This window comes from Coturnix japonica, chromosome 21 (assembly GCF_054131305.1).
Source record: "Coturnix japonica strain WE chromosome 21, WE-NBRP24, whole genome shotgun sequence".
NCBI classification, from domain to species: domain Eukaryota; kingdom Metazoa; phylum Chordata; class Aves; order Galliformes; family Phasianidae; genus Coturnix; species Coturnix japonica.
The window spans coordinates 4,145,469-4,157,232 of NC_140683.1; the positions used below are offsets into that span (position 1 = coordinate 4,145,469).

Sequence of the window (11,764 nt, forward strand, 5' to 3'; positions counted from 1 at the left end):
GATGTTTCATCTATTTTTTTCTGGCACAGCACAAAGCGCTGTTCTGGGCAGAAACCTGATGGGGTATTCCAGCACTTTTCAGAGCTGCGAAAGGCTCTGGCACATCAGGCAGGTGGTAGAGATCCCAGCAGTGATGGCTGGCGTGGGTTGTACGCTCGGATGTTTTGTCTCTTGTACTAAGCTCTATCCTGACTTGGCCAGAAGTCCTCTGTAATTAATATTCAGGATGAGATTCAGCTGTTAGACAACAGCAGGAGTCAGTGCACCCATCCTGTGCCATGGCAGCAGCTCGCCCTGCATCTCCCAGAGGTGGTGGATGCTGGGCAGGTACCAGCCTGCAAGCTGCCCCTTGGGCTCTGCCTGCTCTTTCCTCACGCACTTCCTCCCCTCCCACCATCACCCTGTTGCTTTTTTTAGTGCATCTGATGAAATTGCTCAGAGATAAAAGCGCTGTGAAAGGTTGGGAGTCTGGAGCAAAGCAGTTGCGGTCGGTTCCCTTCCTTTTGCCTTGGCAGAGTTTGTGCAGGCATTGCTCAAGTTTGAACAGTTTTTGGCTGCAGATGTGACAGCATGAAACAAACTTTGTTAAATCCATTAGGTCCACAAAGCAAGAGAGCTCAGAAAGAAGGCGACTGGTGCTGGAAAACAAGCTTGATATTTATTGCCTTCAAATGTTTCCAAATACTTAGCCTGGTTTGCACATCTGAACTAGGACAGTAAGTTAATGCATGGTGAAGGTTCATTGAGCAACACTTCTAGTGCCACGCTACGTGTGCTGTGTTTGCAGTCTGTCCTTTCTGTGTCCTGTTTTCTATGTGCAGCTCTGCTTACTCCTGTGTCTGCCCATGCAGCTGAAGGAAAGCAGCAGCACCTCTGCAGGGCTGTGCGTTTCCTTCTGCCTGTCTATTCTGGTGCTACAGCCACATCACATCCCCTTCAGAGTGCTGGGGGTTATTTGTGGGAACACCAAAAAGAGAGTTACTATTAAAAGTGCTGCAGGCAGCGGATCTCTCCCTTCTAGTGTCCACTTTGTGCACAGTGAATCATTACTCCAAAGGTCACACAAACACAGGCAGATGTTGTCCTTTCTGCTCCTCACACTCACAGTGCTCTCTGTGCACATCAGCCCGCAGGCACACACTGCTGATGCTGAGCACGGGGCTGAAGGACCAGCAAAGGCCACGGGGGGGGCTGGAGGCTGTGCTGTTCCTGGGGAAACAACCCCTTGGTGGCACAGAGCACTGAGACAGCTCTGTGTGCCCGATGGCCAGCATGCTTATCAGCTGGTAACAAACAACACTGGCTGGCCGTGATAGCCACAAACAAAAGCAGGATACTTGTGGCCTAACTGAAACAAGGAGGATGCTTGGAGCTGGAGCCCTGTGCACAGTGAGGCCGCAGGCGTGCTCTGCCAGCGTGACACTGGAAATGCATGGTGCATGGAACGCGGTGTGTGCTGCTGCCTGGGGATATGGCAGCAGCCCTTGGCCACGTGCTGCTCCCACTGGATGCCATCTGCCCTGTCTGACAGTGCTGCCACCCGAGCATGGGAACTGCAACAAGGGCTGGGACCCAGGACATCCCTGCGCCCCATGTGAGCGCTGCTGAGCCTTCCCCAGCTCCGCCTGGTCCCGGGCACCTGCCTTGGCCTGTCTGCACGGCGAGAGCCTGAGAACTTGGAGGAAATCAGAGTAGTTTTTAACATTGTTTATTTTAGAGGTCCATTTTCTGGGATCTGGCTGGGACCGAGGCCAGCAGCCCTGGCTGCCAGTGATCACGTCATGCTTTTGGTGAGGGCTTATGTCTGCAAGTGCTGTGGAGCAGGTCAAGCAGGCAGTGTGCCTTTGGAACGTTGTCTGCTGAGCTATTAATGCAGGAAAGTGCAGTGAGCGGAGGGCGGGGGAGTCTTTATAGGGCGATGTGCACAGAGGTAGCTCAGAGCAGCCTGTTGCGTGCCAGGACAGCAGTGCAAGGTGGGGACATGGGGCTCTGGGAGCTCCCCAGGGCTGGGCAGCTGGCACAGTCACCCTCTGTCCAGTGCCAGGCAGGATGGCAGGGCAGAGCGGGGCTGCTGTGGAGAACCAGGTGAGAGCACAGCCTGCAGCACATCTGCAGTGCATCCTCCCCAGCGAGGCTGTGCTGTGTGTGCTGTGTGCTCTATGGAGTGCAACGACCCACAGCAGGAATGAGCAGTGGGAGCTGAGGGAGAGGAGCAGAGAGGATAGGAGCAGCGTGGGGCACTGGGATTTACCAAGCGAGCTCCAAAGCTGACTTAGTGCAAGGCAGCAGGAGAAAGATTAGGTCTGCTGAGATCGCCTCAGGCACTCGAGCTCTTCCCAAGGTGAGCACAAGCCTCTCCCTGCTGGTGTGGGGCAGAGCCGGAGCCCACCCAGGGCAGGATCCTCTGCTGGCACAGGATGGGCAGAGCCCGGCCCCAGCGCTGCCTGCAGGGACAACAGGGACAGTCAGCGCTGGGCAGAGTCTGTCCCCTCCATGGGCCAGGTGAGGCCGGGCCGTACCTGTGTGGGCTGTGCTGCTCCTACAGCTCTGTGGATGATGCTCCACCCGCACGGCTACTGTCGGTCTCACCTCCTGCCGCAGCATCCGGCACACGGAATGACACGTATGGACACTTCTTCACATTGAGGCACACAAGTTTCTCCAGTGTTGCCGTCTTGACGATCTCGAAGCCGGTTGCTCCACCAAAGGTACTGGGCTTCCAGTACTCTGGGGAGCAGATGGGGTTCCCAAGAAGTCCCTTCAGTGAAAATGGAGCGCCAATCTCCACCATGCTTTCCCCAAAGATGCCGTTGGGTTGGGGTTTCTCAAGCAGCAGTCCTGGATAAAACTCCAGAGCATCGATGTCCCCATACAGCTCCTCCAGCTCTGCTGCCTTCTCCTCCTCTCCTGCACCAACAGAACCCCAGAGCCTCAGCATGGGTCAGACTGGCAGCCCCTGAGCCCAGCCAGGGGAGCAGGGTCCTACCTGTGAGCTCCTGGAAGGACGTGTAGGGCTTCAGGCCAAACCTCTTCCGATACTCATTGAAGGGCTGCAGCCTCAGCTGCCGCGACTCCTCAATGACTCCAACAGCCACTTCCAATACGTTGGCATTGATGTTTTGCCCCCCACCGATCTGCAGGAAGAGAGGATGAGAAGTGTACACACAGGAGCAGTGCCCAGCCTCATCCCAGCCCTGCTGATACCCGGGACCTGGGATGGGGGTTTGCAGGGTTTGAGGTCACAGCAGGAGACCTGAGAGCAGCAGGTCTGAGTGGCAGCATTGCTGCTTCACAAAGTCAGAAATGTTGATACAATCACTTGGAAGGGAACATCCATGTGATGGCAGCAAAGAACAGTACGAGACGAGCTGTTCCATGCCGCACAGCCTGGCCTGGGGCCACCCGTACACCGCAGGCTTCTGGCTGCACCACTGTGTTTACTGCAGCGTCCCAGGACTGAGCACACGGTGCTGCCAGGGCCCAGCCCATTGCACTGCTTGTGGGGAGGGCCCACAGCATGCACAGCACCGCCAGGAAAGGTTGGCAAATGCAACACACAGGTGGGAGGCACACACCGAGCACTGCGGTGGGACAGATGGGGTATCGCAGCCCCACGGGATGCACCAGCAGCACAGGACCTTACCCTTCCTGCAGTCTGCTTGGAAAAGGACTCCACCAGGGCCTCCACGCCATAGTCCATGAGCATGGAGGTGTTGTAGAGGAACTGCTTGTAGCTGTACTCCTGTCCCTGGATAGTGAAGGAGTCGGGCATCAGCCCGTGCCAGTGGTAGAGCTGGTTGAACTCCACCGCAATGCGATTCCGGTACTGGAACTGCTGCTCAAACAGCAGCTCAGGGTCAAACTTGAGGCTCAGGAAGTACCCGCTGAGGTGCTGCACATAGTCCTCAATGACAATCTTGATGGTCTCCCCTGGGCAGGAGATAAGAGAAGAAAGTGTCAGCATGTCGATCCCCCTCAGCCCCACTGCTGCGGGGCGCTGGGCCGGGTGTGCTACTCACGTGCAGTGTGGGACCCGCCTGACTCTGGGCTGGGGACCTTGGTGGGAAACTGCTCTGTAAATTACCTTCCCACCAAAAAAGGTCGTTTTGCCAAAACAGAAATGGTTTTTGAGAAAGCCAACCCCAGCGTGCTGCTTAATGTAACACTGCCGTGGGTCTGTAATCATTTTACTGTAATTTCACACCAAGTCACTTCCACCCAGAATCCAAAAAATATCAGAATGAAATAATTCAGAACTTCAGCTAAATCACTCAAAACTAAGTCTGCTGACAGACCAAAGCCAACAGTCTCCAGAAGGCTGTGAGAGGAACAACCCAGTCCCTAACGCTGCAGCACCCACCGATGAGGATGAGCCGTGCTGTCTGGAAGAGCTGCTCGTCGTCCCAGGTGGGATGCTCCTGCTTCAGGATGTCACAAACGCGGTTGTGCTCACGCAGCCAGAGCGTGGCATACATGCAGAGCCCCGGCAGCAGCCCGAACACCTCCTGCCCCATTGCCAGCTGCTTCTCTTTGGGGATGGCAGGCGGATAGACCATGTGCACCGGCACTTCAGTGACGGACGGTGGGTAAACCTCCCCATTCACCACCTCGGGGGCACAGGTACAGAAAGTGAGTTGGGGAGGAAGCCATGTGGTTCTGGCAGCTGCCAGGGGGATGAGGGCTTCCAGTGATCTTGGGGCATGGGACCAAGATGCATCTCAGTATCTCAAGCTGTGTAGTACCTGGAATTTGAGCTTCCCATCTTGAAAGAGACGCAGCTGATGCTGCCGCTGCAGGTTGTCCCCATAGAGGTGCCCCAGGTCCACCTGTGGGAGCACACAAGTGTGAGCAGGGTGGCAGCCTGTCTGTGCCCATCACTGTGCCCGCAGCACTGAGCCCTGCGCCCTCACCCCGTGCCCCAGTGCCTTGGTGAAACCACGTCCCATCTTCCCAGAGGTCTTGAAGAACTGGTGGGTGAAATGCTGGGCAAAGAAGGCGAACATCAAGTTGGTGCCCCGGGGATCAGCTTCAAATTTGTGCCGCAGCAGGAAGCGCTGAGCCAGCAGCTGGGCATCGGGGAGCTGCTGCTTCCCTGTGGAGGACAGGGGCTGATGCCAGGCTGTGCAGTTCAACCACTGCAGCACAGTGCAGGCAGCGCATGATGGTGACATGGCACCAGGTAGGAGACAGACACTGCTGCAATCCCAGCCCGTGCTCATCACCTCCTGTGTTCCTGTGCCAACTACATACCTTTGGTCCCCATGGGCGTGGGGCATTCCTTTGGCACTGGTGGGAGGATGCGGGTGTAATAGCTGACATTGGCGTAGGCCTCCCAGCTGATGTAGCCGTACTGGGAGTTGAAGGTGGGAGGGCTGGGGATGAGGTTGGCGCGAACTGGAAGGAGAGAGCTCAGTTAATACCATGGGGCAGCACAGACCCCAGGCATCCCAGGAACCAGAGCACCCGGCCATGTCCCGAGTGCTGGGCTGTGCCCCCCCATCAGAGGATGCAGGTCCCTGCATGAGCGGATTGTAATGCTTCTGCACTAATGGATTCCTGAATGATGAATTAGATGACAAACATGCATAAATGCTGAAATCAACAGCCGGAGCCTTGTGAACACGTCCCTATGGCTCCAAGAGCTGGAACCTAAATATTTATGCAAAGTGATAAATGCAAGGACATGAGTAACAAGGGCCAGCTCCATATTTCCTCCAGCTGCTCCCTGTGCAGCCATTCCAGAGCCCTTTGTAGGGGAAGCGTGGCGTGCCGACAGCAGCCATTGCCTGGCTCTCAGCCTGTGTGTGGGGCTCAGCCTCCCCGTGCCTCGCACTGCAACATCACCTGCATGTGGGTGGCTCAGAGCAAAGTGACCCAGCCTGGCACCACCCATTCCCACGCTGATACCCAGAGTCCTTGTGCCACCCCCGGTACCTGTAAGCACGAGCCTCATCAGTGTGTCTCTGATGAATGTGCTGTTGATGATGTCCCAGAACCACCCGAAGTGGGTGAGGACAAAGTGGTAGAAGGCAGGACTGGGCTTCAGCAGGTCACGTAGGCGCGTCCAGAGCTCAGCTGTGGGACACAAACACAGCGCGGCACTTGGCACCAGGTAATGACAGCGCAGTGCTCACCCAGCACAGGGCCATGGACTTACGTGAGGTGCAGTTGGCCCCGAAGTACCCCGTCCGCGTGCAGTCACACTCGTAGCCTTCCAGGCCGATGCGCACACACACACCTTGGTGCTGGCAGGGGTAATAGCAGCATGGGTTGACTGCAGAGGGAGAGGAGAGGTCACCATCCACCTGCAGTGCCACCACATCAGGCACTTCACTGCTCCCCAGTGGGGCTTTGCCCAGCACAGCAAGAGGCAGCAGACAGGCACTGCTGGAGCCTTGTGCATGGACTGCTGTGCCCCAGAGCTGGAGAAATCCCTGCAAACATCACTGTTAATAATGGCAATTGTCTGAGCTGCAGTTTGCTTTGGCACAGGGCTTTTCTGCCCTGAGTGGAGGAAGGGGCTGACTGCTGGGCTCCTTCCTCCCAGCCCTGGCCTGGTCGCTTCCTTCACAGCTGCCCCTTTGCCTGCACACCCCGGCTGCAGCCACCAGATAAGAGTCCATCCTGCCCTCCCCACGGCATCACCCGGCCAGCGCAGCTGTGGTGGGGGCACACTGCAGCCCCAGTCCATCCCAGTAGCTCCTTCTGGGCCTGCTGCAGCCCTGGGGGCTTTGCTGTGCAGGGAGAAGCCTGAAAGCATCGTGCTGTGGCATCACATCACCAATCTGCCAGCACTCGGGCAGCTGCCTCAGCACAGAACAGCAGGAGCATGATGGGGCCACAGGGTGAGAGCAGCCCAGGAGCTGGAAGTGGCTGCGGTGGGGCTGTGCTATGTAAACCATCCTTGGCACGCAGTGTGCAGCTGCCACAGGGGGCTTGGTGGACACGGCACCCAGGGACAGATCCTGCTCTAAGGCACCGGGAACTGTCACCATCAGTGTCCATGGCACAGATGCTACAGGGGTTGTGCTCCCAGCCCTAAGGGTTCTGCCTGATCTGGTTCAAATTCTGCAAGGTCTGGAACCAGGCTCTCATGCAGGTTGGCACAATGCACAATACATTTTCCATAGGAAATTGAAGCTAAAAACAAACATCTTTGACAAATCAAGCTAATTGTGCAGCCCCACAGTTTCCCAGACATCTCAGGGCTCTTCTCAGTGCTGGGATCCTGAACCCTCACGCAATGGGGCCAGCCCATAGGGTGCAGCTCCCAGCCCTTTCCTCAAGCTCCCTTTCACCCTGGCCCTTTCCAAGATGCTGTCACATCCCTGGATGAAGGCAGACCTTATTTATCTCAGACAAATTAACTTTAGACCACTTGCCTGTCATTTCGTAGCACTAAACTTGCCAGCAGGGCCGTGCAGCAGCACAGCTGGAGCATCCTCGGAGTGCTGCTGCACCGTTAGCTCTGTGTTCAACCCCGCTGCAAACACCAACACCTATGAGAGCAGCCCTGCTCCATGCCCAGGGCTCTGCAGGCTGCTGCCTGCTCTGGGTTCATGGCAGTGTCAGTGCGTGGGGACCCACGGGTGGGGTGGGAGCAGCACGTCCCAGCCAGGGGGCACCGAGCGTGTCCCGGCCCGCAACAGCCACCTCCACCCCGAGCAGGAATCCAGTGGCGTGGCTACAGGTGTGGGACATGCTGGTCCTGCCCCCCACCCCAAACTGCAGCCCCTCCATGACGGCACAGCCAGCGGATGCCCACGATCACTGCTTAAAAATGCCTCATTTTGGGGTCAACGTCCGCTCCACCAACTGCAGCCAAAGTGACGACACGGGGTGAATCATGAGCAGGCTGGGCTCACCGGGTGGGACGTTCCCAGTGTGCACATGGCTCTGAGCTGTGAAGACACTGAATGGTTCACATTTGTTTTTCTGATTTGTGAAGGTTTTTTGGGCCCAGGAGCCACTCCCAACCCATTGCAGCCAGACGAAGATCTGCAACAGCTTATGGCTGCACAGCAACCTGCGGGGCTGCAGCTGCACCGTGCACATGAGGAGCCTGACCACAGGTAGTGGGAATGGACCCAGATCTGCAGGAGGAACCATAGATCTGAGCCCGGATGAGGTGATGACACCAGGGACAGCTGCGCCTGTGGTGAACAGGGCTGGGCTTGAGGAGGATGCAACTGGAGAGGCCCTGGGTTAGTCTACAGAAACATGTGCTTCTACACAAATACACAGCCCCAAGGCGAAGGCAGCAGACAGGTGCCAAGGGCAATATCCGCAAGGGAAAGCAGAGACGCTGTGGGAGCCCAGCCCAGGTCACAGCCAGAGAAAGCCTGGAAGGAGAGAAAACATTACTGCTCTGAGCCAAGGAGCTGCCTGCAAAGAGGTGAGGAGACATGCAAGCACCCAGCAGACAGGGGTTACTCTGCCCTCAGGAAGCTGTGTGCCTCCTGCAGCCATCCACAGTGCTCACTGCACTGCAGCTCCCAGCGCAGGTCACCCAGTCTCTGACAGCTCTTTTCATTGCTAATCAAAGCTTGGAAGATTATCCCCGTGTGGTGCGATCTGTCTTGACCCCATTCTGCCACCAGCAGCACCAGGGCTGTGCCATCGCAGTGTGTCCGTCCCAACAGCCATGGGCTGGCTGTGCCCACTGGTCCCCAGGCCCTGTCCTGCGGGACCCAACACGTGGCTGCCTGCTGATGGCTCCCAGAGCTGCACTGTGGTGCAGGTGCCATGTAAGCAGCCCCATGAGCCCGGCTCATGTTCCCTTTTGGACGCACACCCACTGCCACAGGGAAGTCTCCACCTTAGGCTCATTGTTTTTGTGCAGGAACAGCCACCGCACTGCGGGAGGGCTGCGGGTGCTGGGAGGAGGCCGTGCCCCATTCCTACAGCCCCTCTGCCCCATGCAGTCCAAACCCTCTGCACTGGGCTCTGCGCCCCTTCCTGCCCTGTAGCAATGGGGTCACCACCACTGCCTGCACCACACACGGCCACAGCACACCAAGGGATGCCCAGCACAGCACGCCCCTGTGCTGCTTTTGCCGTGAAGGCTTCAGCGAGGAAGCGCCAAACCCAGGAAGTTCTGTGTGCTGGGTCCTGTAATGCAGAAGCGAGGAAAATCATTTCATGGCAGAGGAACACGGTCAGCATTCAACCTCGGCCCTGCAGGGAACTGCCCGGGGCAGCACATGATGGAGCTGTCAGCACTGTAGATTCTTCACATCACGGTCCGTGGGTGCGTTCACCCCTCGATGCCTGAGCCCAGCGCGGGGCAGCACATGGCACAGCGCAGCTCGAGGCCGCGGGGATGGGACAAGGCGCAGGTCAGCGGCAGCAGCTGCGCCCAGAGCCGCGGGCACGGCGCCCGTTCTCCCCTGGAGCTCCAGGCGGCCGCCGGCAGCCGTCGGGGCAGCGCGGAGTGGGCCCTTCCTGCAGCGCCCTGAGCCCACTGCCTCGACCTGACCCCGGGCCGGGCACCATCAGGGGCGATGGGCGCGATCCTGCCCCGAGACCACCGAGAGAGACAGCGCGGGGACCCCGACCTGCCCACGCCCTCACCCCGTGGCACTGACCCCAACCCCGCCGCCCCTCCGCGCTCCGTGTCCCGCAGTCACTCCCGGTCCCGCACTCCCTATAGCGGCTCCCCCCGCACCCCGACACCGCCTCGGGGTCTCCCCCCGCTGCCCGCCCCCTCGTACCGGTGCCGGCGGCCGCGGCGCTCCCGGCTGCGCAGAGCAGCATCGCGTGGGCGACGAGAAGCCGCAGCGCGGCCAGGTGGGCCCGGTCCCGGCACCCACCGCCCATGGCTATATGCTATAGGCTATATGCTATAGGCTATATGCTATAGGCTATAGGCTATAGGCAGCTCCGCCGCGTCCCGCGCTGCCCGGCCCGGCCACGCCGCCCCCGCCCCCGCTGCGCCTCCTCCCGCCCCCGCCGGGACGGGGCCGCCTCCAGCCCGGCCCCCGGGGGGACCCCGCTCTCCTCCAGGGCCGCGCCCCGCTCCTCGCAGCCCCGCGTCCCGTCCCGCCCCGTCCCACCCCGTGTCCCGGGGGCGGTGGCGCAGCTCGGGCGGCGCCGTGTTGCAGCCCGGCACCCGGCGGGTTGCCCTCAGCCGCCAACGGCGGAGCAAATGTGGTCACCGGGAAGCGTCGCGGTGCCTCCCGCCCGGCGCTGCTCCCAACCCGGTGCCGGCAGGGCAGGATGGGGCGGGCGGGCTGCAGGCGGTGTGCGGGGTAGCGCCGCGGGGGAAGTCCCCGTGCCTGGTGGCACCGTCCGGGTTACTCCGGGTGGAGGGCAGCAGCCGTGTGTGGGGCTACTGGGGCTTTGCTGTCGCCTCTCAGAGCTGCAGGAGCCCAAAAACAAAGAGCAGACGCACACTGCACCGCACCAATCGGACGGGCGCTGTGCAGCCCTCCTGGAGCGCCGCGCTCTGCCCCTGGGCTGGGGGTGATCCCGGCCCGCACCCAGCACGGCTCCTCACGGGCGGCCGGGGGATACGGCACGGCTGGGAGGGCGGCTCCGGGATGGAGCGGTGCGGGGCCGTGCGGGCGCTCCGCCATCGCTCTACCGCAGCCGGAGGCGGTGGAAGGGACGCGGCCGTCGCCATCATCCACGTGTGCGTCGTGCCGGGCAGCGGCCCGGGGAGGAACGTAGGGACACGATCTGCGTGTGTTTGGCCCGAGGAGCCTCGAGGCCTCCAGCGGGACCAACCCCACGGGACTGGAGGAGCCGCTGTGCTTTCGGGGCCCCCTCCTCCCCCGCTCCCCTCCATCCCCGCCGCCGCGCTCCGCCTTTGTCTCCTTCTGCTTTTCTCAGAACTGGACGGGCACAGCTTTGCTCGCTTTACGTGTCCGTATCCCGGGCCGGGATCCCACCGTGTGCGCGTATCCCGGGCTGCGCACAGAGCGCGGCGCTGCGCAGGCGGCCGAGCGCTGCCGGCTCCGTAGGGAGGCAGCAGAACACCGCCAATGGCAGCACGGGGCCGGGAGGAGCGGGGGGGGCTCAGAGCAGCGCTCGGACTCCGCTCAGTGCGGCTGCTTCTCCCGGGGGCTGCAGCGGAGCTTTGCCCTGTGCCGGGGGTGCGATGGAGACACCGAGCCCGCGGGGCCGGCATCGCGGAGCTCCTTCTGCCCCAGCGGCGCTGACAGCCCCTGTAAGCTGACAGCCCCGCCGCTCCCGGCCCTGTGCTCGGGGCCCTGCAGGTGTGTGTCTCCACAGCTCGGCATCCCCGGGCAGACCCGTCTGTGCGCAGCCCTGCAGGAGCAATTTGGATGGGGATGCGATTCGAGGGGTAGATCCATCCTGAGGCAACGCCGGGCTGACAGTGGAGGAGCCACAACCAGCACCGTGCCTCCTTACCCCAGTGAGCACTGAGAGAGTGCCACAGTGAGCGCCAATGGCCACGGCCACAGCGTGGCATCACTCCTGTCGGGAGATGTGGGGCAGCTCAGGGTCAGACCCTCCCTGGGGCTGAGCAGGGTCTGCAGTGCCCACACTCAGGCCCATCCCTTCCCCGGAGCACAGCGGATGAAGGCCGGGCGCTACCCCGGGACAGGGAGCTGACAGGCGCTGTTTGGGGGGCTACAAATCAGAGCTGAAAGGCCCCGGCTGGACAGGCTGTCTGGGAACTCGTAACCTGAGCCCCAGGAAAGAAGGACTCAGGAAAGCGCTTTCAGCAATCATATTCATCATCTTCAGCCTGGCTCATTAGGCTCGCCGAGCCCAGCTCCGCCACCGCCAACGCCTC

The 11,764-nt window shown here is 60.4% G+C and overlaps 1 protein-coding gene across 1 annotated transcript; it reads right to left on the reverse strand.

Moving 5' to 3' along the window:
• Positions 1 to 1,694: 1,694 nt before the first annotated feature.
• On the reverse strand, positions 1,695 to 9,931 carry PTGS1 (prostaglandin-endoperoxide synthase 1). Its single transcript, XM_015879218.3, has 11 exons — positions 9,714 to 9,931; positions 6,158 to 6,274; positions 5,935 to 6,075; positions 5,251 to 5,394; positions 4,911 to 5,092; positions 4,743 to 4,826; positions 4,361 to 4,607; positions 3,644 to 3,930; positions 2,987 to 3,134; positions 2,520 to 2,907; positions 1,695 to 2,444 (listed from the first exon to the last, which is right to left on the reverse strand). The coding sequence occupies exons 1-10, from the start codon at positions 9,817 to 9,819 to the stop codon at positions 2,540 to 2,542; spliced, it is 1,824 nt and encodes a 607-aa protein (XP_015734704.2). The 5' UTR covers positions 9,820 to 9,931; the 3' UTR covers positions 1,695 to 2,444; positions 2,520 to 2,539.
• Positions 9,932 to 11,764: the final 1,833 nt, after the last annotated feature.